The sequence below is a fragment of the Ochotona princeps genome, chromosome 24 (genome assembly GCF_030435755.1).
Source record: "Ochotona princeps isolate mOchPri1 chromosome 24, mOchPri1.hap1, whole genome shotgun sequence".
NCBI classification, from domain to species: domain Eukaryota; kingdom Metazoa; phylum Chordata; class Mammalia; order Lagomorpha; family Ochotonidae; genus Ochotona; species Ochotona princeps.
This window is the reverse complement of record NC_080855.1, coordinates 26,264,134-26,285,051: the sequence shown is the minus strand read 5'-3', so window position 1 is coordinate 26,285,051 and position 20,918 is coordinate 26,264,134. Positions and strand designations below refer to the sequence as shown.

The following is a 20,918-nucleotide window of genomic DNA, read 5'->3' as shown; positions in this document are numbered from 1 at the left end:
TTATCTTGAATTGAACGCCAAAATGAGCAGAGAGCAAGTTCCCCTTCCTGGCGGAGTGGGGTAGGATGCTGGATGTGGCAGCAACCAACTCCTTGAGCCATGCCTGTTCCCTATCCCCCACCCCTGGGTCTCTGGCAGGAAGGTGGCGCATGGGCAGGCATGGACCCTGGACTCTGATCTGGCACACAAGTGCCTTCCTGGAGTGTCCACTGCAGGGCTCCCCAAGACCTTCTTTTCTGTTTCTGTCTTTGCTCTAACATGCCTGACTGGGTTTTTCTTTCATTCCAGAGGGTTCACACATTGAACTTTACGATGCACGGCTAGCCACAGCATCCAGACGATTCAAAGCGGCACTTGCCTCTCAGGGCTGCAGCAGCTGAGGGCACTCATTAACCAGGGTTCTGGCAGGAAGGAGCTGGACAGGTGAAGGGTGCCCACGCTGGAACCTTGCAAGCTCCCAGATAAGCCTGCACTTTGCTCACGCCCAAGTTGGGCAGGCTAAAAACGGAAAGTCTGGGATGTGGAAAAAAAAAAAAAAAAAAAAAACCCTGTGAGTGCAGCCATACAGGGTCAAAGGGAATAATTCTTGTATGTCGTCTGATAACTACACACCAAAAATTCTACCCCTGAGACTGCTCAGAGAGAGCTGCCACAGAGTAGTGGCCGGGAGAAAGCAGCAGGTGGCTCAGCCGAGCTCTGGGCAGCATGTTTGTGGACAAGTGAAAGTAACAGAGATGCTTACTTGGAGGCAGAACATGTTTTGGCTCCTATGGAGGAGGATTCTTCAAAGAAGTTTGTTGAAGATGCAAAGTATGAAAAGCCCGTGTGTGGGTTTCAAACATTTTTTTTTTAAAAAACTTATTTATTATGTATCTGAAAGTCAGAGTTACAGAGAAGGAGAGAGGTTTTTCCTCCATGTGCTGATTGACTCCCCGAGTGGCTGCAGTGGCCCGGTAAGCCAGTAACCAGAAGCTTCATCCAGGTCTTCCACACGGGTAGCAGGGTCCCAAGGACTTGAGCCATCTCATGCTGGCACTAGCAGGGAGCTGGATCAGAAGTAGCGCAGCCGGGACTAGAACCAGTGGCTATATAGTTTGCTGGCATCGTAGGTAGTGACTTAACCCACTACTCTATAACACCAGGCCCTCAAAAAAATTTTTTTTGCACCTACAAGTGCAAGCACACAGGGTTCTGTGTGATGACAGCACGTTGCTGTCATCTCAGAGCAAGTGTGACACCTCACATAGGCAGAAGGGGCACGCCGTTGTGTCCTGCACACCCCAATCCTGTGGAGAGAGGTGTCCAGGTGGTGTTTGGGTTTGTGGAACAGGAATGGATTGAGGAGGCCAGTGTTAGTGTGGCAGGTTAAACAGTTATTTCAAGGCTGGTGTACCTCAGGAAGCCAGTTCAAGTCCCGTCCACCTTGCTTCTGATCCACCTCCCTGCTAACCCACTTGGCGAGTCAACAGAAGGCCCAAGCTGCCACTCACGTGGGAGACCCCAAATGAACTCCTGGTTCCTCCTGGACTTAGGAAGGTCCAGCCTTGGCCATTGTGGCCATTTGGGGAGGGGAACTTTGTGGGATTTTATATCAAGTTCAATCCATTTCCTTCTGGATGATCTTTGAGGCCGGGAGGCATGTCTTGGTGCCATGGGGGGTGGAGAGAGCAGGGTGTGGCATGAGGCACAGTGAACATTTCCTGTCTTCATTCCCCTGTGCTAACACACAAGCCATCAGGGTGGACGCTGGCTGTCAGCGGAAGGGTCCGAGGCACAGGCAAGCCAACCCCGGCGGGACACCTGCCTCCTTTCTCTGCAGCCCCCTCCCCAACACGCACTGGACCACCCCCAAGCTGAAAAACATCCAAGCAGTCAAGCATGAGCCCCTGTGAAAGTGGTCGGATGGATGACCTGGCTTTGAGTGGTTGGGGGTCTGGGTGCAGAGAACCCCAGGAGGTGTGTGTGAGAGCATGCACAACAGACACACATGTTGCTCAGCACGTGTGTGCAGGCCTATACATGTGTGTATGCATCCATGTGTACAGGCATGTTGGGGAGGACCTGGAGGGAGACGATGAGTGGAGGCGCGCCAGGCAGGAGGCGGGGATTCCCAGCTCCCACCGGGTCTGCCTGGCTCCAGCCAAGCCGGCTGTTTCCTGCCCTCTGTGACCCCCTACTCCGGGGCAGGACTCATTCAGGGGGACGAGGAAGGGCAGGGGTGTGGGAGCACCTCTTGTGACTGGAAGATAAGTGCCAAGGGACAAGTCACCGCTGGTTTGGCAGTCCTGGGGAAGGGGGAGCTCAGGGTGCTGGGCAGTCCCTCACTCCCCCAAGGATACTGAGCTTTTTCCCTCTCTGGGTGCTCAGCTCCCCAGGACTGGGTCCCCCTCTATGATTTTCTGAGTCAGGCTGCACAGCCAAAGCCTGCAGCAGGAACCCCCTTCCGTAGGTGGCCCACCCCAGCGTGAAAGGGAAGGTGGGAAGAGCTCGGCTTTCCTGGACCCTCCCGCCAACGAAGTGATGGATGGGGGGTGGTGTTGGCAATGAAAGGAAGGGCCCCTCCCAGCCATCCCGAGGGCCCCCAGGAGCCAGACAGGAAACTGCCTCAGGAAAGAGCCGAGGTAGCCCCAGCCCCCGGCGTCACTGCGGGGAGACTGCCGAGGATGGTGGACCCCTCACTCTCCCGCTACCGTGCTCTGGACACTTTATCTCCCCTGCTTCGCAGTCCTCCCTGCCCCTACGTCCGCGCAAGCTCAAGCTCCTCAAGCTCGATTTTGTGCAACGGCTGTGTGAAGCTTCGCTCCACGGTTAGCGTTACTGGCATGGCTCCCTAGGGGGCTGTTGTATCTTCAAAAAAGTTTGCACCCCTTTCCTCTTGCAAACGTAGCCCCCATTCGCCAACCCCGGCAAGCGCGCGCGGTCTCAAGTCCGTGGCAAGGTCAGAGCCGGCTTTGTGTGAGCCGTGCACGTTCCCGCGCGCCGGTGCGCTCCCCTTCTCTGTAGGGCGCGCTTTCCTACTCCGTGGTATCGGCCTGGTTCGGGCCTGTTCCAGGAGTCGGGGGGTGGGGAGGGGGGGTGGGGAGGGTCCCTGGGTCCCGGCCCCAACACGCGTTCGCAGTCAGCGACAGGGCGCACGGCCTCCCGGCACGTTTGGGCGATCCCCGAGCTCCACTCCAGCCGCCCCTCCCCCTTCTCCAAACTTTCTCCCAACTTCCCGACCTGCTCCGCTCGGCGCCCCGCTCCTCTTCCCTCATGAATTATTCAGCAGCGCGCGCTCCAATCAGCGCACCCGAACGCCCCCCCGGCCGCGCTCCGGCGGGGTGGAGGGGAAGCTGCTCCCGCGCGCCCCTCCCTCCCGGCCCAGGCGCCGCCCGGCCCAGGCCCGGCCCGGCCCAGCCTCGGCTCGGCCCGCCCGGCTCCGCAGTCTCCCTCCCTCCCACTCGGTCCGCGCTCGGGCTCCCACCCTCCCTGGCCGCCCCGGAGCGCTCAGCCCAGCTGCGTGAGCAGCACCACTCCCGGGAGGGGGGGAGACGACGAACGGCCGACCCACCTCCAACCCAGCCGGGGCGGGACCCCGAGGCTCCGGAGGGACCCCCAACTCCAGCCACGTCTTGCACTGGGCGTCTGCCCGGCGCGGCCACTGCCTGGACGTCCCCCGGCCGACCGGCCGCCAGCGCGTGTGCGGCGGAGACGCGGGACCACACCTGGGCGCCCGCCGCCCCGGTGCCCGGCGCGCCCGCATGGGCCCGCGCTGAGGGTTCGGACCAGGTGTCCTGCGCGAAGAGGGGGTTGGGAGGGTGGTGAGTCGGCGTCCACCCGCCCAGGGTTGGGGGTCAGAACTGGGGGGGCTAGGGCCCCCCAAACTCGGATCGGATCCAGCCTGAGCGTGGCGGCGCCATGGAGTTCCGAGCGCTGCTCTGTTGGGCTTCCCTCGCCGCCGCCTTAGAAGGTGAGTTTCCTCAAGGGGCTCCCCACCACTCCCGGGGGCCCCCCACAAGTTGGGCTTGAGAGCGAAGGGGCCGATCTTTTCTCCATCCAGACCCCGGCAGCCCCGCTTCCAAACGCTCGGGACCAATAGCGCAGGAAGGGGGGGTGGACGGGGAGGAGGCGCCCGGCGGGGAGTGGAGCTTTCTTTTGTTTGGGAAACGATGGAGCCGAAGCCGGGCTCCTGCTCGGGACATTCCCCTAGACTTGTACTCGCGGCGCCAGAGATCCTTGGCAACCTTTGCTTCCTCCCCACCCTAGTCCTCAAAACTATCCCCAAAGTTTCTGCCTCCCCTACCCTTTCCCACCTCCCCACCACGACTGCAGCCAGCAGCGGGGAGAGAGAGCGGAGGCCAGGCGGGTGGAACTTTGCGCTGGGCCCCCAGCTACCCCCTTCTCCCACCGCCTCTTCCTTCACGGTCGCACCTTGATCTGCACTCCATGCTGCCCGCCAGGCCGGCCCCTTCCACAGCCTCCCAAGCTGCTGGCCTCTGCAGACGCCCTGCCCTCCTCCCACCCCCCCCCACCCTGGGCTGCACCCCAGCCTTCTAAATCCCAATCCTGCCTGAGCACCAGGTTTTTCTCCAGTCCTAGGAGCCCCAAGAAACTAGGCTGTGTGAACCCTTCCTCCCCTCCCCAGCCACCACCTTCTTGGGGCTCTCAGATTCCCACTTTTGCCTGCATTCCCTTCCAGATACAGCCTAAAGTCCAGGAACCCCAAGCTACCTTTTCACATCCCTAATCTCCCTTCATTGATCTGCCTCCCTGTCTCCCCAGCCCCCTTTACTGCTTGGAATTCAAGGAGTCTCTGAGGGAGTGGGCCATGGGGGGAGCGCCTGGAGAGGAGAAATCAAAGGCTACACCCGGTTGGGCAGCTCTGCTCTGGGCTGGGGATCAAAGGCAGGGTGTGTGTGTTGGGGGAGCAGTGAAGGGAGGACTGTGTGAGCCAGGCTGGGGCTACAGGGACAGAAGGAAGGTGGCAAGAAGGAAAGAGAGAGGCCAGGGGAAATGCCCATCCAGGTGCTGTGACCTGAAGGTGTCCCTGTCCTCCTGCTGGGCTGACCCCTGGGCAGATGTCACTTCCACCATGGGGGTGGGAGGGGAGACTATCTCCCATTTCACAGATCAGGAAACTGAGGCTGGGAAATGTTCGTGTATGCAAACTCCTGTGCCACTCCCCCTAAAGGAGGGTGGCAGGCAGGAGGCTGAGGAGGAAGGAGGAGGAGAAGGAATGGATGTGAAGGGGGGTAGGTGGGATGAAAGAGGCAGGTGACCATGGCCAGTGGCCACCGGGGAGGTGTGAGGGCAAGTGCAGCAGGACTGCTGGGCACTGGCCCCCAGGACTGCCCAGGCAGAGACAGTGTGCAAATTGGAGACAGGAAAACACTATCCACGCTGGAACAATGGAGGGTGGAGACGGCTGCGTCTGTCCACCCTCTTCCCAGAACCCCGGGCATCCTGTCCCCAGCCAGCCGGGCTGTCTCCTGACACCCATCTGGGCCCTGGGCCTCACCTCGGGCTGGCTGGGTTCCCACTGCCCCTGCCATCATGCCTTGGCCTGGGCCGAGTCCACCCCCAAACCTCACTTGCTGCCTCCCCTGGGGGACTCCTCCCATGGCCCCCCCACCATGTTCACCCTCCCCTACCAAGACCCGTGGGGCTTCTCCTACCCCCTGGACCCCTCCCTGCCCTGACAGTGCAGGAGCAAGCCAGGTGTGCCCCCCCTCCTCACACCCCTGCAGCCTCCTCCCCTTCTCCTTGCCCTAAACGACTCCAGATGTGAGGCCCCTGCAGGGGCCGGGCTGGGCACCCAGGCATTCTATGCCTCTGTGCTTCTCCCTCTGAAAGTGGCAATCTGGAGTTGAGGGGGAGTGGGAGTTAGAGGAGGGTGTCCCCCCTCCCACCCCCCAGGGCCCTGTCTAGGTGAGGGAGGGAAAGAAAGAGCAGAGTATTTGTTCTGGGACTTGGAAGAGAAGCAGAATGGTTTGGGGTGGGGGGAGTTGGACAGGAATGCGGGGCCTGAGATGGGCTTGTAGGGAGGGGTGTCGGCTTGGCAGGGTGGGAGGGGGCCTGACCCAGGTGGGGTCAGAGCCAGGGCAGGGCTCTCGTTTTAACCCTGTGTAAGACACCAAACTTTGTTGCCTTTCCATCCTCCTGGTTTCTGTTCCCTCTGGCAGAGCACAGCCCTTCTGGGAATCTGGGGCCAGCTGGTGCCTGCCAGCTGCTGGGGGTGGTGCCAGAAGTCGGAGGGGAGGGTGTTGCAGAGTGCAAGTGTGCCCCCTCCTGCCTGTTCACCTGCTGATCGTAGCTGAGAGGTAACCCAGTATACCTGCTGCGTTTCCCGACAGCCATAGCTCCCTGCACCCAAGCACTGACTGTCTGCCCACCCCTCTCTTAGAGACCCTCCTGAATACAAAATTGGAAACTGCCGACCTGAAGTGGGTGACTTTCCCTCAGGCAGATGGGCAGGTGAGCCGGGGCCGGGCGCTGGGGCCGTGGAGAAGAGGGGGAAGAGGGGGCCAGGGCACCTGTACTGCTGCCAGCTTCGCTGCTCCCTTCTGGGCAGGGGTCTTGGAAGCCTCTCCCCTTTGCCCACACATGCTTGTCCTTCTCCATGCAGTGGGAGGAGCTGAGCGGCCTGGATGAGGAGCAGCACAGTGTGCGCACTTATGAGGTGTGTGACCTGCAGCGCACCCCGGGCACGGCCCACTGGCTGCGCACAGGCTGGGTCCCTCGCCGTGGTGCTGTGCACGTGTATGCCACGCTACGTTTTACCATGCTGGAGTGCTTGTCGCTTCCCCGGGCTGGCCGCTCCTGCAAGGAGACCTTCACCGTCTTCTACTATGAGAGCGACGCTGACACGGCCACGGCCCTCACGCCAGCCTGGATGGAGAACCCCTACATCAAGGTACCCTGGGTACCCCACAACAGCTGAGGCATGGCTGAGGGGTGGGGTGGGGTGCGGTTGAGGGGGCTGGATGGGGCTGCCCATGGAGGCCCTCCTCCTTCTGGGCCACTGAACTCCCACTGTGCTCTGGGCTCACTGCCTTTCTCCCATTCCTTAACCACATTTGTGGGTTTTTGTTTGTTTTTAATTGGAAAGGCAGATTTAACGATGAGGAGGAAAGACAGAAAGATCTTCTATTTGCTGGTTCACTCCCCAAATGGCCACAATGGCTAGAGCTGGGTATTTCGGGATGTGGGAGTGTCCTCCAGGTCTCCTGTGTGGGTGCAGGGGCCCAAGGACCTGGGCTACTTTCCCAGGGCACAAGCAGGGAGCTGGATGGGAGCAGCCAAGACACGAACCGGTGCCCATATGGGATCTCAGTGCTTGCAGGTGGAGGATTAATCCCACTCCCTTGCGATTCATTCCTCTGTTGGCTGGGCTCAGGTCAGGGCTTGGTGTGGCCCAGATCTTGGCAGATGCCAGTGGAAGTGAGGCAGATATGCAGGATATAGGCTGGGATTAGTGGACAGTGCTGGGGCCTGAAGGAAGAGAAAGTCCCTGAGAAGGTGGGGAGAAGGTTCTAGAACCTTCTTGGTGTATACTGAGGAGGTTGGGGAGGGGCTGCTGCTGGGTGCTCGGGGCTGTGTGGACAGTGGCAAGGTGTCTCCCATCACTGCAGGTAGACACAGTGGCCGCAGAGCACCTGACCCGGAAGCGTCCTGGGACCAAGGGCACGGGGAAGGTGAACATCAAGACGCTGCGTCTGGGCCCACTCAGCAAGGCCGGCTTCTACCTGGCCTTCCAGGACCAGGGCGCCTGCATGGCCCTGCTCTCCCTGCACCTCTTCTACAAGAAGTGCGCACAGCTCACCTTGAACCTCACCTACTTCCCAGAGACTGTGCCCCGCGAACTCGTGGTGCCCGTGGCCGGGATCTGTGTGGCAGACGCTGTCCCTGCCCCTGGCCCCAACCCTAGCCTGTACTGCCGGGAGGATGGCCAGTGGGCCGAGCAGCCTGTCACAGGTTGCAGCTGTGGTCCAGGGTTTGAGGCCGCCGAGGGGAACACCAAATGCAGAGGTGAGAGCTGGGGAGCAGAGGTTCCTGTGGCAGGGAATGTGCAGTCCCCTGCTCTTGGGCCAGTGGAAGTATCTCCTGGGAGCAGCCTTTGCCTCCTGGGCCCTAGTTGCTGAAGGGCCTCTTCTTGGGGCACCCCCCATCACAATGGTCAGTGTTCTCTTTCTTCCAGACACTTCCCAGCACATCTCTGCATTCTTTCTGGAGGCTGGCTGGGGTGCAGGACTATCCTTGATTAGGGGACACCTTGTTGGGCTCAGGACAAAGATATTGTGGTTTCTGTTTTTAAGTTTAGTGATCTGAAAGGCAGAGTGGCAGAAAATCTTAGAATCCTCCATCTGCTGGTTCATTTCTCCAAATGGCTACAGTGGCCAGACCAAAGCCAGGAGCCTGGAGTTTCCTCTGGGTCTCCCATGCAGATACAGGGTCTCAAAGCTTGGGCCATTCTCGACTGCTTTCCCAGGCCACAGCAGGGAGCTGGATGGGAAGTGGAGCAGCTGGGACATGAACCAGTGCTCTTGCATGATCCCAGCACTTCCAAAGCGAAGATTTAGCCACTTGAGCCATAGCGCTGGGCTTTACTTTCTTATTTTGAAGATTTAGAGAGAGGGAGGCATGAAAAGGAAAGAAATCGATCTGCCACCTCCTGGTGCGCTCCCCAAATGACTGCAGGGGCCAAGTCTCTGCCAGGCTGAAGCCAGGAGCCTGGAACTGAATCAGCATCTCTCATGTGGGTGCAGGATAGGCCATCTGCTGCTGCATTCCCAGGCACCTTAGCAGGGATCTGGGTTGGAAGTGGAGCAGCTGGAACTCAGTTATATGCATCTGAACACATTGCTGGCTCCATGATGTCTGTTTAAAATTGTAGGTTCACACAGGGTGTCTGGACCCCAGCAGATAGCCAAAATGAGGGTTGGGAATGGCAGGAGCTGTTCTCCCACCTTGGCATTTCACGCCTTAAAAGCAGTTTTGGTGATTCTGTCTTTCTCAGCCTGCGGCCAGGGAACCTTCAAGGCCTTGTTGGGGGAGGGCTCCTGCCAGCCATGCCCACCCAACAGTCACTCCAACACCATCGGGTCCACCATGTGCCAGTGTCGCATTGGGTACTACCGGGCCCGTGCAGACCCCCAAAGTGCACCCTGCACGAGTGAGTCCACGGGGCGTCCCTTCCCCTGCATGCTGGCTACCCACCCTTCCTTCCCCTAACTCCCCATCTGTCCCCTCCCCTCCTCTACTGACACTCCAATTTCCGCAGCTCTGCCCTCCGCCCCACGGAGTGTGGTTCCCCGCCTGAATGGCTCGGCATTGCACCTGGAGTGGAGTGCCCCCCTTGAGTCGGGCGGCCGAAATGACCTCACCTATGCCATCCGCTGTCGAGAGTGCCGCCCTGGGGGCTCCTGCACACCCTGTGGGGGAGACCTGACCTTTGACCCTGGCCCCCGAGATCTGGTGGAGCCCAGGGTGGTAGTGCGGGGGCTGCGTCCGGACTTCACCTACACCTTTGAGGTCACCGCCTTGAACGGGGTGTCTTCCTTGGCCAGCGGTCCGGTCCCATTTGAGGTGGTCAATGTCACCACTGACCGTGAAGGTAAGACTGGGGGTCGGGTGGGGCTAGGGAGATGGCAGGGAGGATGGGGTGTGGAAAGCATGGAGGGTTGGGGCTTCTGGGGCAAGAGGCAGAGAGCGACTGAGAAAGGTGGGGTGGCGGGAGGGCTAAGGGCTAGGAGGTAAAAATCTGTGGCCAACCCGGGCGTAGCAGCAGGCTTAGCCAGGAGAGGGGCTGCCCAACAGTGCCCCTGGGATCTCTCTCCCGCAGTGCCTCCGGCTGTGTCTGACATCCGGGTGACCCGCTCCTCACCAAGCAGCCTAAGCCTGGCCTGGGCAGTTCCCCGGGCGCCCAGCGGGGCAGTGCTGGACTACGAGGTCAAGTACCACGAGAAGGTGAGGACACCTGGCCACATGGGTGGGGTAGTAACCCTCACCTCCAAATTGCAAAGGCACCAGGATCTTTAACTTCCTGCACCTGATACTGCATGCAGGACATTGCACACTTGGCCTCTCACGTGTGCACCACAAATTCCAGGCAAAACCACCTGCGGGTCAGGCATGTGTGGTATAAATGTAGCATGCATGGTCAGCTTCAGATTCCAAAGCCACCATGGCACGTTACAGCTTATGCAGCTGTTCCAAAGCTGATGCTGGAAAAAGACGCATAGGCCCGAGTGTTTGGGATGAGGGCTGCTCAGTAACTCACCTGGCACATACCTACATGGGATTTCTGAGGCTGCAGCTGCTTCATCGGACCGCCACGCCAGCCATGGGGATCTCAGGGTCAGGGACTGGGGTGAGGGCAGGGGGAAGACAGGAAGAGTGGTAGGGGCTGCTGGGGAGCCCCTGACTTACCCCCAGACCCCTCTTCCTTCCGGCCAGGGCGCAGAGGGCCCCAGCAGCGTGAGGTTCCTGAAGACGTCAGAAAATCGGGCTGAGCTGCGGGGGTTGAAGCGCGGGGCCAGCTACCTGGTGCAGGTGCGAGCGCGATCCGAAGCCGGCTATGGGCCGTTCGGCCAGGAGCACCACAGCCAGACCCAGCTGGATGGTGAGCCTCCGGCGAGCGGGGTATGGGCAGGAGGTCTTGCCTAAGCTCCTCCTTTCAAGGGTCCCCTGCCCCTCCCCACCCCCAAGCCACAATATTCGGCTATTCCTCAAAGAACTGGAGATGTAATTCCCATGCCTGTCAACCCATTCATGGAAGACACACAATCCAGTGGCTTTTTCATATACTCTAAGGGTGGTGCAAGACTCACCACAGTTCATTTGAGGATGCTTCCCAGTATCCCTTAGCCTCCTCCCGTGGCCACCCCACCCTAGCAAACAGTTGCCTCCTTCCTGTCCACATTGACTTGGGCATTCTGTGCATTTTGTGCAAACAGGATCCACATTACGTGCTCTGGCCTGACCAGAGCTCGCAGCTTCCTTCCTGTTTTGGGGTTCATGTGTGTTGGCCCATGAATGAGTATTCAGGTTTTCTTCAGTGGCTAAGGAATAACCCATTGTATTGATCCAACACATTTACTTTATTCCCATATACATCCACAGACACTCAGGTTTTCAACCTGACACTCAGACATTCAAGGGCTATACATGTTTCTTAATTCTTTGCCTTTGGGAGATTTCTTTCAGGTGAGGCTCTTTCTGGATCCCAGTACACGGGACCTTCAAAAAATTGGTGGAACATTTATAATGCTATCACAGATTAAGCTCTGCTTTTGGTACTGGAACCCTGTGTCACTGGTTCGAGTCCCAGCTGTTCCACTTCCGATCCAGCTCCCTGTGGATGCACTTGTGAGGGCAGCACAGAACCCCTGCCACTCCTCTGGGATGCTGGATGGAGTTCCAGGCTCCAGGCTTCCGCCTGGCCCAGCCCCAGCTGTGGCCATTTGGAGGGTAAACCAGCAGATGGAAGATCTTGCTGTTCTTTCTTTCGCTCCCTTTCTCTCTGCTGCTCTGCCTTCCAAATAAATTAGTATTCTAAAAGCTTCCTATTTTATCTTTTATAAAAAATTATTTGAAATCCAGAGTTAGAAGGAGAGGCAGAGAGAGGGATCTTCATTTCACTGGTTCACTCCCCAAACGGCTGCAGCGGCCAGAGCTGGGTCAGGATGAAGTCGGGAACTAGCAGCTTCATCTGGGCTTCCAACCAGAGTGCAGGGACCCAAACTCCTGGGTCATCTGCCGCTTTCCAGTCAGTAGCAGGGAGCTAGATCAGAAGTGGAGCAGTAGGACTCAGCCTGGTGCCCACATGGGCCATGCCAACATCCAAAGTGGAGTCTTTAACTCGCCACACCACAATGCTGCCCCCACCCCGACTTCATGTTAAGAAACTATGCATGAATTTCAAAGATGTGTTTTTGCACCACGATCAGCTTATCTCCCAATTTCATTTTCCACGGACTTTCTAAAGTTCCCTCATATTGGTCATCGAACAAAAATCGAGCCTGCTTTGGGAGCAACAGGGTCAGGACACCTGTTTCCTCCTCTTGTTGCCATGGGGAGCACTTAGCAGCCCCTGGTGGCTCCATGCTGTGCCACACTGTGCGGTGCTGTGCTGGGGGCTCAGGGCCAGGGCTGGGTCCTGCAGGGGCCACCTTCTGACCAGCCCCTCTTCCCCCAGAGGGTGACAACTGGCGAGAGCAACTGGCTCTGATCACTGGCACAGCAGTCGTGGGAGTGGTGCTGGTGCTGGTAGTCGTGGTCATCGCCATCCTCTGCCTCAGGTAAGGACCCTGAGAGCCCTGGGCCATGGCCACCTGCCATCCCACCAGTCTGTTGTCTCATGTCCTCCCTCCCAACTGCCCCCTTTGCTGTGTTCCTCTGGGGATGTAGAGGTGGCTGTCTGCGTTGACCCTGTGCTTCTTTCCCACTGGCCACAGGAAGCAGAGCAGTGGGAGAGACGTGGAATACTCGGACAAACATGGACAGTATCTCATCGGGCATGGTGGGTACACCTGTCCCTGGGGGAAGCTGGGGCTGGGAACAGGAGTGATGGGAGCTGACAGGCAGGCCCTGTGCCACCCCCACAGGTACGAAGGTCTACATTGACCCCTTCACTTACGAAGACCCCAATGAGGCTGTGAGGGAATTTGCCAAAGAGATCGATGTCTCCTATGTCAAGATTGAAGAAGTGATTGGTGCAGGTAAGCGGGTGCTGGCATTGTTGGGGGGTGGAGCACACCAGAGGCGGTAGGTAGGTGGCTCAACCTGGACATCTGTGTTTGCCACAGGGGAGTTTGGTGAGGTGTGCAGGGGGCGGCTCAAGGCCCCCGGGAAGAAGGAGAGCTGTGTGGCCATTAAGACCCTCAAAGGTGGCTACACGGAGCGCCAGCGGCGGGAGTTCCTAAGCGAAGCCTCCATCATGGGCCAGTTTGAGCACCCCAACATCATCCGCCTGGAGGGTGTGGTCACCAACAGCGTGCCTGTCATGATCCTCACTGAATTCATGGAGAATGGCGCCCTGGACTCCTTCCTGCGGGTAAGCTGCCCTGAGCCGGCCATGGGGCCATCTCCTTGTCCCCTCAGTTTCCCATCTGGGAGACACGGAGCTCCTGGTTCCTGTGTTTTCCTCTGGCCTCTCTGTGGATCCAGCTGACTTATCCAGCCGGCACTTGTCATTTTTCCTTAAATTAGTTCCTCATACTTGTTGGAAAGACAGAGACAAAGAAAGTCTCCTATTTGCTGCCCAAATGCCCACAACAACCCAGGATAGGCCACACCAAAGCCAGAAATCGAGAACTCCATTCGGGTCCACCGTATGGGTGGCAGGGACCCACATATCGAGCCATCACCTGCTGCCTTCCAGGGTGTCAATTTGCAGGTAGCTGAAGCGGCTGCCAAGCTGGTTCAAGCCCAGGCTGTCCTCTCCTAGCATGGTGAGCAATATCAGCCATGCCGAGTGCCCATCCCGTTCCTTTATGAACACTTCCTCGGCCTGCCTGCCAGCCCCTGTCCACACCCCCGGGAAGTGAGCCAAGGACGTGGCGCTTGGGGCTTCTGCTCTTGGGGTGCAAATGGTCTCTGGGGGAGCCTGAAGAGTAACGAGTGGACAGCTCAGATCAGATGGGAGACGTCAAACAGAGTCTTGGCCAAGTGGCTGGAGGGGCAGCGGGCCCCAGGGCACGTTTATTCTCATTGCTTTACTAGGGTTTACTGAATTGCAGTCTTTTTTTAGCTTTACTAGGTAGCTTTCTTAAAAACATTCTCCTCCGTAGAATAACACTGCACATAGCAGAATACCCGATTGGTTTCTCTGACAGTTTCAAAAATGCCCTTGACCGCTGCTTATCCAAACCAAGGCCCAGCTATTGCCAGTTGCTGCCTCTGGAGATTTTTTTTTTTTTTTTTTTTTTTTTGGTCAGTTATCAGTTTGAAAGAGTTACAGAGAAAGAGAATTGGACCTAGCGGCCAAGATCCTCACCCTGGACGCACAGGGATGCCATATGGGCGCCGGTTCTAGTCCTGGCGGCTCTGCTTCCCATCCAGCTCCCTGCTTGTGGCCTGGGAAAGCAGTCGAGGACGGCCCAAAGCCTTGGGACCCTGCACCTTCGTGGGAGGCCTGGGGGAGGTTCCTGGCTCCTGGCTTTGGATCAGATCAGCACTGGCCGTTGCGGTCGCTTGGGGAGTGAGTCATTGGAAGGAGGATCTTCCTCTCTGTTTCTCCTCCTCTATGTGTATCTGACTTTGGAATAAGAATAAATAACTCTTTAAAAAAAGAGAGAGAGAGAAAGAATCTTCCATCTGCTTTCCAAATAGCCCAACAGCCGGGGCTGGGCCAAGCTGAAGCCAAGAGCCAGGAACTTCTAGATCTCCCATGTTGGTATAGGAGCCAAAGAACTTGAGCCATCCTCCACTGTTTTCCCAGGGGCATTAGCAGGGAAAGTGAAGCAGCAGGATTGAAATGGGTGTCCTCATGGGATGCCTGTGTGGGAAGGAATGACTTAACACACTGTGCTACCAGGCCGCCCCTCCGTCTTTCGAGCCTCTCTGGATTCCCAGCAGCTCCTAGCCAGGATACCGGTAACCTACAGGACTAGACCCTTATCCATTGCCTGTTCTTACAAACTTCTTTATGAGGTTGCTTTGCTGGTTTCTCTGTTCTCACCAATGTTGTGCTGAGTTTTGGGTTCAGTGTTGGGGGCGGTCATACCTCCTGGGGGGTGAGGTGCAGCTTCCTGTGGCTCCTGCCAGGAGTCCTGGACTTTATGGCTTGCACCACCAGAGAAGCTCATGGATTGTGGATAGTCTGAGGCTCGTCCAGTCCCCCAGGGTCACTGCAGTGAGCGGCTGCTGGGGAGGGTAGAAGACGGGAGACCAAGCGATGCCCTGGTAGGTGTGACAGGGTTGTGAGGAATGGGGTCATGCGCTGTACACTACAGGTGGAACCTGTAGTAGGCAGGAACTGAGCACACTGAGGACCCAGGGATCAGAGCCGAGCAGCAGTGGGGATCTTGAGGTGGGTGGGCTTGGGGAAGCCCTTGGGGTATGGGGGGTTTTAGGTGGAAGAGGGAGGTGACCAGGAGCTCCCCTGGCTGGGTACTGGGGACGCATGTGAGGCTGTCATTTGGCACTGGGCTGAAGTGGATGGACCTGGGAGGGACACACATTGGAGGCAGGGTGAGCTGGCAGGTGAGGCGGAGAGGAACCCAGCACACAGTGAGGTCTCCACTTGACCTCCACAGGGGCTTTTCCCACACACTTCCAGTTACCATGGCCAAGGGCAGGTGCAGGCTGGAGGATGAATTTGGAACTTGGTTTTTGGACTCGCTGTCTCTGGCCCATGAGTTGCTGGCACCCCTAGCTGAACCCAGAAGATGGGGTCACTTAACTGCCTGGGACTGGCCAGTTTACTTCAAGGTCAAGGTTAGCGTCGGCACTGTGGTCACCAGTCATTGCTTTCCTCCCCACTGGTCTCTGGCAAGGCAGAAGCTAGAGGGCTGAGACAGACTACTGCTGGAGCAGTCCATATGCTTGGCCACCTGGAGACAGGCAGCATAGGCCTATGGCAGAGCGGGATCCAACCCGCTCAATTCAAAGCATCAAGCTTTGGTATTGTGTGAGTGTAAAACAGTATTGTCGGGGAAACGGAAGCCAGGATCTTTAAATCCTCGTAAAGTTGGATCGAGAGGGACCCAGAGTGTGTCTGCCATGGTGTCACAATAGTGTATGAAGGAAGAGCTGAGAATGCTTGGATGCTTGAGATAGGAGGGCAGCTCATCTGGCCCACCTTCCGGCGGGGGAGTTGAAAAAGGAGTCCAGAAGTGTCGGAGGGTTCAGGAAGCAAGAGGGAGACTGGGTTGGGGGAGTGGGTTGCCTTAATGATGTCCTCTTCCCTTGTCCACTCCCCAGCTGAACGACGGGCAGTTCACAGTCATCCAGCTGGTGGGCATGTTACGGGGCATCGCCTCAGGCATGCGATACCTGGCAGAGATGAGCTACGTCCACCGGGACCTGGCCGCCCGCAATATCCTGGTCAACAGCAACCTGGTATGCAAGGTTTCCGACTTCGGCCTCTCACGCTTCCTGGAAGAGAACTCGTCTGATCCCACCTACACGAGCTCCCTGGTGAGGCTATGGTCCCAGGGCTGGGCTCGGGCTGAGCTGCATCCTTAGGGCCGGGTGAGGGCTGGGAGGCTGGGGTGTCGACAGCCTCTGGTTCAGAAGGGGATAACATGGGAACAAAGGGTGGAGGTGATGGTCAAGTTCCAGGAGCTTGGCCTGCAGGTATCTAGAAAAATAACTGAGTTGGGGGGGTCCTGAGTGAGGGGGCAGCATGTCTGGGTACTGGAGCCCTTCACCCACCTTTTCCTTCCCTCTTCTGCAGGGAGGGAAGATTCCCATTAGATGGACGGCCCCTGAAGCCATTGCCTTCCGCAAGTTCACATCAGCCAGCGACGCCTGGAGCTACGGGATTGTCATGTGGGAGGTGATGTCCTTCGGGGAACGACCATATTGGGACATGAGCAATCAAGATGTAAGTGTGCCCTGTGGTCCTACCAAAGGGGTGTGGGGTTCTCTGGGCATCTTGGTCCCCACAGGATGACTTCATCCGTTGCCTCTCTCCTCCCCCACCATCGTTTCAGGTGATCAACGCCATCGAACAGGACTACCGACTGCCCCCACCCCCAGATTGCCCCACTTCCCTGCACCAGCTCATGCTGGACTGTTGGCAGAAGGACCGCAACGCCCGGCCCCGCTTCCCCCAAGTGGTCAGCGCCCTGGACAAGATGATCCGGAACCCAGCCAGCCTCAAAATTGTGGCCAGAGAGAATGGCGGGTGAGGACCAGGAATGTCAGCTCACCTAGGCACATCCTCCATCCCTTTGGGGCTGGTTGGGTGGATGATCCCTCACCTAACCAGGCCTGGGCTCACTGCTCCCCAACCTTTGTACCAGTGCCTCCCACCCACTCCTGGACCAGCGGCAGCCTCACTACTCAGCCTTCGGCTCGGTGGGCGAGTGGCTTCGAGCCATCAAGATGGGAAGATACGAGGAAAGTTTTGCAGCTGCTGGGTTCGGCTCCTTTGAGCTGGTCAGCCAGATCTCCGCAGAGTAAGTGGTGGCTGAGGGCAGAGGGGATGATGGAGACAGCCAGAGTGGAGAGTGGTACCTGGGACCCTCGCATGCAGGAACCAGGGCAGGCCCTCACTTCCAGCTCTCCCATGGCCTCAATCTCACCTAGGATGTAGCTCTGCACTGTGGCAGGGGAACCCCCAAAGGCCTGAGACCCCAGCACTGCTCACCTGGGGACCTCCTCAGCAGCCCCCCTCCCCGGCCACCTCCCTTCCGGCCTCTCTATCTGGACCTAAATTGGTGCCTCCATCTACATTCCAACGCCGGCTCTCGCATTAACAACCCGTGCCTTGACTCCGCTGCGGGCTTCCCACCATAAAAGGAGAAGACAAGGTCTCCAAGAGGCTCTTCAGTGTTCACGTTCAATGGTTTTACGATTCCATCGCCTCCTGAGTTGCCTTTTTCTCCTGGTCTGGCAAGCCGTTTCTCCTTCTAATTCTCACCCTGGGTTTGAATAAGCAGACATGGAAGGAGCAGAAATCTGTAACTGGAGATTTCTGGTAAGGCTGACTGGCCCACCTCAGGGGCAGGAGGCTCGCTGACCTCGCCTGGCCTCTCCATCCGCCCTGGGTTTTCTGTCTCCCATGTGAGCTGTACTGGGTGAAGAGCCGCACCTCCTTCCTCCCCACCCAGCCTTCCTTCCTCTCCGATTGCCCTCTCACTTCTCCTTTCTCGTCTAAAGCCATCTCTGCAATCCCTGTCCCCCAGCCTCCTTTCCAGTGTATGCTGGCACGCTCCATTTTTTTCTCGCCTCTGCCCCTTTTCAACCCCGCTCCCTACGGTGGCTGCCCAGCAACTCCTGACGTCGTCCTTGCTGCTTGGCTGGTGATCCAGCCAACGAGGCCAGGCCTGTGGGTCTGGGGCCAAGTGTGGGAAGCGCCCAGGTGTGGAGAGCATCCCAGCAGGGCTCACCGGGCCCTCTTCCTTTCACAGAGACCTCCTGCGAATTGGAGTCACCCTAGCTGGACACCAGAAAAAGATCCTGGCCAGTGTCCAGCACATGAAGTCCCAGGCCAAGGCCAGCACCCCAGGTGCCACAGCAGGACCCACACCACCGCCACCACCGCAGTTCTAAGCTGTGGAGGGGGACAACAGCGGGGGTCTCCTCCCTGGGCACGCCCGCTGGATTGCACTTTGAACCTGTGGGGATGGGGAGCTGGATTTGGGGGTCCTGCCTGTGGGAATGTGGGTATCACATTTCCTCCTACCCCTTAGAGGGGACCCTCCCCCCAGAACAAGGGTGGGTGAGAGAGCCTGCCCCTTGGCACTGGGCGTGACCCAAGGGACAGGAAGCGCCCAATGCCTGCCAGTGTCCCCAGGTGTTGCCGTCACCTTACCGTGTCCCTGCAGACCAAAGAGAGGGGCGACTGGCCTGCCCACCAGAGTGGAGGCAGGAAGGGGTGCGGGCCCAGTGATGAAATCATTGGGCTGCAGTGCCCTGGCTTGCTGCTGTGGCCCCCAACTCAAGCCTTTTCCCCTGTAAATGCCCCTCCCCCATCTGCCTTCATATTGAAGGCTTTGAGTTTTATTTTTTATTAATTTTTTTTTCTGTTTTGGTCTTAATTTTTCTTCCTTCCCCATTTGTTTTTGTTTGTTTGTTTGTTTTCCTGTCAACTTTCTGTGTTGGAGGACACCGTTTAGCCATCACCTCCTTTGCCTCCTTTCCTCCTGGGGCAAAGCAGGGGTACCCCCTGTTTCCTGTGAATGGTGGCTCCAGACGTATCCCTGCATCCCACAGGTGTCCCCAAGCTGTGGAGTTGGGGGTTGTGGGATGAGGAGAGTGAGGGAGTGTGAAAGGCAGGGGAGAAGGTGGAAGTCAGAGACAGATCCCGGTGCTTGGTGGCATTCTTAAATTATATTTAAAAAAAGAAACTTTTTTTTTGTATTAATAAAAGAACATGGGATGTGTCCTAGTTCTGGGGGTGTCTGTGAAAGGTGGGTTCTAAGCGCCCCACCTCAGCCCCTGTGTGTTTGGGGTGGGGAAAGGGGCGATGAGTCATTCCTACTATAACGGCTCCAGCTGCCTCTGCCAAGCGCCTGGGGCACCTCCGGGGTGGGGCTGCTGCCCTCCCCTGCTTACGGGGCCTGAGGGAGGGTGGGGAGGCCTTGAGCCCAGGGCCCTGGCCTGCAGCTCCCCAAGAGTGAGGGTGGGAGTTGGCCAGTGGGGAGCAGCAGCAGACAGATGGGGAACAGATGTTGACAGTTGGGGCTGGCATAACAGCAGCAAGGGGGTTGGTTGGCCTTAGCTGTGGGGGAGGGGTGCTGGGTGTGGTAGGCAGGGACCCCCCAACATGTGAGCCTGGCTGGGCTGGGTCTTAGGAGGACAATCCCTCCAGGGTGCTGCATTGCAAATTCTGGGGCCTCAGGAAGGGGAGGGGATGCCCCCGTAATTTAGCTTTCCTCAGCTTCTCCCTAACAAATGAGAATGGGGATAGTCCCCTCCAGTCACCCCCATTTTCTCCCTGCTGTGGTTGGTCTGGGACACAGGCTGGGGCAGGCCCAGGAGGACCATCCTGGTGGATCACTGCTCTTCTTGCTCCTGTGTCTGTTGCCCCCTCTTGTGTGAGAGTCAGTGTGGGGTGACCCCAAGTCTCCGCTTCCCTCCTCTTAGCTCAGGAAGCCACTTTCCAACCTCAGCATCCTTGTCTCTGGGTCCCTCTGCCTTGGTGACAGAGCCCCCAAAGTGTATCCCCAAGAGGGATGCGGGATCCATTTGGAGGATACCAGTCCAGCCAGACCCCTCTCCTGCCAAGCAGACATCGGGCTGGATAAGGTGACCCTTGGAGCAATAAAGGCTGAGGGAACGGAAAGAGAGGTGTGGGAGCTCTGAGCCTGTGAGTTCCTCTCCCCAAGGCCTGAGCAGCTCTCCCAGCTGAGCCATAGTAGGGAGGAGGAAAATTCATGCTGGGTAGGCAGGCCTGGCCAAGGGATTTTTTTGATACCACCCCAGGTTGGGTCTTGTTTCCTTCCAGGAACGTGGTGCCCAATCATTTCACGAGCTGGGCACAGAGCATCAGTACCTCCTGAGCCTGTGCCACCCAGCAGGCAGTGGTCCTTTCCTTCTTGAGCCCAGATTACATCTTCCTGCACCCAGCCAGTGCAAGCCCTCGGCTGCAGCAAGTGGGATTCTGGGTGAAGTCCTGTTTGTCTCTCAGGAGTCAGGGGTCCCCACTCCACAGCTCTTCCATCCCTGATCCCTTCTCTCCCCCTGGACCAAGAGGCCCATTTAGACAGTACCCGCACCTCTCCCATAGCCACATGGGGGGGGATCACATCTCAAAAATAAATAACTTTATTAGATCTCTTGGTCAGGGACAGTTCAGAACTGGATAGTTTTGAGGACACCTGGGTCAGAGGTGGGCCGGGCTCTTGGCTGCCAGCGCACTAATCGCCGGGACTGGTGATCCCCTGTGCCTAGGAGCCAGTCTCGGCTTGAGCTCTCCGTCTTCTCCCTGGGAAGCACAGACACAGCTGCGTGGGGCACTGGGTCCCAGGCCCCCTGTGTTTACTTGTCACCCGCCCCCCACTACCACCCAATGCTTACCTCAACCGCCGCTTTTTTTTGGAGACGCATTTTCTGATTGCCACCAGCCCGAGGACTGCCAGGGATGCCAGCAGCCCCAGCATGACGGCCACCAAGTTGGACAAGTCTGCACACATGGGAAGGGAAGGGCTGGGATCTGCTGGTGGGGATGAGGAACCCCCCTGAGGCTATTACCCTTCCCCTCCTAGGACTCCATGCCAGCCCCTAGCATCCTTCTCCAGTTCTAGACATAACCATAGGCCATTTGA

The 20,918-nt window shown here is 58.0% G+C and overlaps 2 protein-coding genes across 2 annotated transcripts in view; one reads left to right on the top strand and one right to left on the bottom strand.

The window, feature by feature from the left end:
* The first annotated feature begins 3,256 nt into the window (after positions 1–3,256).
* On the top strand, positions 3,257–19,035 carry EPHB4 (EPH receptor B4). The gene is made up of 17 exons (XM_058680741.1): positions 3,257–3,949; positions 6,383–6,453; positions 6,605–6,892; positions 7,611–8,007; positions 8,996–9,151; positions 9,260–9,592; positions 9,821–9,945; positions 10,435–10,600; positions 12,176–12,278; positions 12,435–12,499; positions 12,585–12,698; positions 12,786–13,033; positions 15,904–16,119; positions 16,379–16,528; positions 16,638–16,831; positions 16,950–17,105; positions 18,060–19,035. The coding sequence occupies exons 1-17, from the start codon at positions 3,898–3,900 to the stop codon at positions 18,199–18,201; spliced, it is 2,976 nt and encodes a 991-aa protein (XP_058536724.1). The 5' UTR covers positions 3,257–3,897; the 3' UTR covers positions 18,202–19,035.
* Positions 19,036–20,402: 1,367 nt separating this feature from the next.
* The window catches only part of ZAN (zonadhesin), a 33,233-nt gene continuing 32,717 nt past the window's right edge, over positions 20,403–20,918 (bottom strand). The window contains exons 45-46 of the mRNA XM_058680956.1: positions 20,671–20,776; positions 20,403–20,578 (exon numbers count right to left, since the gene is read on the bottom strand). Coding sequence (XP_058536939.1) covers positions 20,446–20,578; positions 20,671–20,776 — 239 coding nt within the window. The 3' untranslated portion in view covers positions 20,403–20,445. The remainder of the gene's footprint in view (positions 20,579–20,670; positions 20,777–20,918) is intronic.